Source organism: Poecilia reticulata, unplaced genomic scaffold, assembly GCF_000633615.1.
Source record: "Poecilia reticulata strain Guanapo unplaced genomic scaffold, Guppy_female_1.0+MT scaffold_648, whole genome shotgun sequence".
Lineage (NCBI taxonomy): Eukaryota > Metazoa > Chordata > Actinopteri > Cyprinodontiformes > Poeciliidae > Poecilia > Poecilia reticulata.
Genome location: NW_007615397.1, coordinates 1 through 3,309, shown reverse-complemented (window position 1 = coordinate 3,309; position 3,309 = coordinate 1). Strand labels below are relative to the sequence as shown.

At 44.9% G+C, this 3,309-nt stretch overlaps 1 protein-coding gene across 1 annotated transcript in view; it reads right to left on the bottom strand.

Annotated features, from left to right (window-relative positions):
* Positions 1–2,670, bottom strand: part of LOC103461136 (polypyrimidine tract-binding protein 1-like) — a 10,375-nt gene extending 7,705 nt beyond the window's left edge. Inside the window, exons 1-2 of the mRNA XM_017303583.1 lie at positions 2,289–2,670; positions 802–862 (exon numbers count right to left, since the gene is read on the bottom strand). Of these exons, the coding sequence (XP_017159072.1) occupies positions 802–862; positions 2,289–2,363 (136 nt within the window). The 5' untranslated portion in view covers positions 2,364–2,670. The remainder of the gene's footprint in view (positions 1–801; positions 863–2,288) is intronic.
* Positions 2,671–3,309: the final 639 nt, after the last annotated feature.

The window sequence follows — 3,309 nt, the reverse complement described above, 5'->3', positions numbered from 1 at the left end:
TAGCTAAGCTAACACCGCGGTGGTGCATTAGCAGCCGCTGCTATTAGCTAAGCTAACACCGCGGTGGTGCATTAGCTACCTCTGCTATTAGCTAAACTAACACCACAGTGGTGCATTAGCTACTGCCGCTATTAGCTAAGCTAAAACCGCGGTGGTGCATTAGCTACCGCTGCTATTAGCTAAGATAACACCGCGGTGGTGCATTAGCTACCTCTGCTATTAGCTAAGCTAACACCGCGGTGGTGCATTAGCAGCCGCTGCTATTAGCTAAGCTAACACCGCGGTGGTGCATTAGCTACCTCTGCTATTAGCTAAGCTAACACCGCGGTGGTGCATTAGCTACCGCTGCTATTAGCTAAGATAACACCACGGTGGTAGATTAGCTAATTCAATCACCTGCTCTACTGATGATCTGTCAGAAACTTGACAGCTAAAACCAATGCTAGTCATTGTTAGCGATCCGCTTTTTGCCCTCCGTCTGGGAGGAGGGGGCAGGACGTTACCCTGCAACAGGCCCAAATCTTCTTGAGAAAAAGTTAAAGCTCAGTCCAGCCGTTACTCAAAGAACTTTGACATTGTAGGATAAACTTTTATAGAATACAAAATAGATCTTAGTGTTTTATTGCTGTTGTACATTTTTCCAATGTTAAAAATATTTAAAATGTTAAAACAAAACATTTTAAACTTGAAATCATTCTTGTGTGGAAGAAATCATGACAAAAAAATATCACAGATGATCATATTTAACCAAAATCTAAAAATTGATACAAAAACAATGAAAACTTTGGGTGAATTTCTGACCTGTGGTGCTCATGATATACGGGCCGTTGGAAACGCTGGGGAAAAGCTCGTCAGATCCTCTCTGGAAAAAAATAAAATATCACATTTAATATCAAACCGTTAAGTTTTAATTATGCAAACATTTAAAAAAAAAACAACTTTCAGAATTAAAGAAGTAGAAAATCACAGGTGTGCTAACAAGTTTTGAGTCTGTTGGGCAGAAACCCATCATCACATTCATATAGAGTCAAGTCGCTCTCAGGGCCAGTGTTGCAGCGGCACACTTCCACCAGCAGATGGCGCAAATGCGGATGAATTTGAATCAAGCAGGCAGGAACACTAGAAACCGATCATATCACCCAAACGTCGCCTGAGGCCTCCGCCCCACCAGCAGGGGGAGCCGGGGGGGTAAATTCCTGAACAGATGCTGACAAACAGGCAGAGTCTCATTCAGCAGACTGAACCGCCCTCATCTCCGGCCGAAGGACTCGAACTGGAGCTCAACCACAATGTTTCACAACAAACCAGAGAAGGTTTCACTCAACAATCACCAATAAAAAAAAAAAAAGCAAAAAAAAAGTAAATTTTTAAGTTAAAAAATGTTTAAAGTTGACAAGAAACTTGAACATATGATGATGTAATTATGCTATTAGAAGACATTAAACTATTCATAAACACCAACGACTATAACATGAAAAATTTTGTTTCCAATATGAATTTTTTGCACTTTAATACACAGCTCCCAACTGGTCTGAACCGGACATGAGCCGCGCCATCTTGGTAGGCGGGAGCACTTTACCCACCACTGGGAAATATCGCCGATATCAGCAGAATCAGCTTAGCTAATGTAGCTGTTAGCTGCAAGCTAAGATGGACGTGTAGCCCACGTGTTTGTTACCAGATGTACTTATTCTGCCAGTCACTAAACCGTTTTATTCACCCAGAGTCGTTCGTCCTTTAAAAAGCAGCGTAAGCACCGACTGCATGTGTTCACAGGTTTCAGGCCGTGAAGCTCCTCCAGGTCAGACGCACGCTTCGTGTTCACCAGGTAGTTTTATCGCAGTATGAATTTGGAGGCAGACGGTCCACGTTGTCGGACGTATTTTCCTTCTCCGTGCCATACGGGTCGAGCCTCACAGCCGCCATTTTGTTTTCTCTCACACTGGTCGAGATCGTTTGTTGGTCTGGAAGCCGTGGATTGATTGCTGGGATTGCTTCGCGCTGCGATCGCCTACCTGGTGTGGGTCACTTGCGGTTCAAATGTTTGCACATATTTGAGATGGAAACACGCATCAACGCTCACAAAGTCTGAAGAACTATTATCGATCTGGACTTTTTGAGGCCGTTTGCTGTTTGGAAGGAGATAAAATAAAATGAAGGATGGTTTTCAGCGCTATGCTACATTTCTCTGCTTCCAGTTTTGCTGCCTCATCGTTTCGTCTCTGCAGGAAGCTGAAGGTTTCTGGCCTTTTCTTTCTACCTGTACAAAGCTGCTGGGATCCGCTTACCGATCCTCCCATGAATAATAAAAGCAGCAGAAACCCGAGCGCTTCTCTCCGCTGAGCCTCTATCTCAGTCTCCATCTCCGGCCGCCAGCTGCCGAGCGACGGCCGGACAAAGGAGCCGCGCTCCGCTCAGCGGCCGCCAGCTGACCGCCATGAAACGACCGAACCGCCGCGCTGCTCCTTCTGATGACATCAGTGATGATGCTGCTGGTTGCTGCGCATCACTGAGGGATTGAAAATGACTCATTGTTGATGGAAGTGATGATGGAAAACTGAAGCTCCGGAAATGTTTCCGGTTTAAATGAAATATGATGAGATCAGCTGTGTGGTAACTAGTTACTTTTACCTGAGTAACCTTTACTTTTAGGACCATCCTTACTGTGCTGTACTTTTTACTTGAGTTATTTTATCATGAAGTATCGCTGCTCTTACTTGAGTAGAACGTTTGGCCACTCTGCCCTCCTCTGCGGCTTCCAGATAAAGCTGCATGTTTCTGAATTAAACCGGTTCCTGTGCAGATTCATGAAAATTTCTGAATTTAAGAATATGTCTCTCTTTAAGGCCGTGTTTCCTCGTAATAGTTCGGTAGATTTGGTTTGCTTGGTGACCAAAGATGAATCCTCTGCTGCATCTCCAGCTGCTGTGGTTCTTTCTCTGCTCCGAGTCAAACCAACCTGTTCCCCTCCTGGCCTTTGGGGGCGCTGCACCAAAACCACTGAAGGAAACGACACAGAAGAAGACGACACTGAGCACAACGTCCTTCTTCACCAAATGTAAAGAAAAACGGAGTGGCGTCAAGGATTTCTCTTCAGTCTTTTGTTAAAGACAAAGAGCTATTTCTACTGCTAGCCTAGCGTGTTTGTTCTGGTTGTATTTACCCAGCATGCCTTGCGCTGTAGTCCACTTCCTGATTTTGTAGCGTCTCCAGTCCGCTTGGCGTTCACATTCGAACTGCACCAGAGTTCACTTCAACTGAACCCAGAATGAGGTTTGGAGGTGGACCAGAGTTCACGCTTCCAGAAAT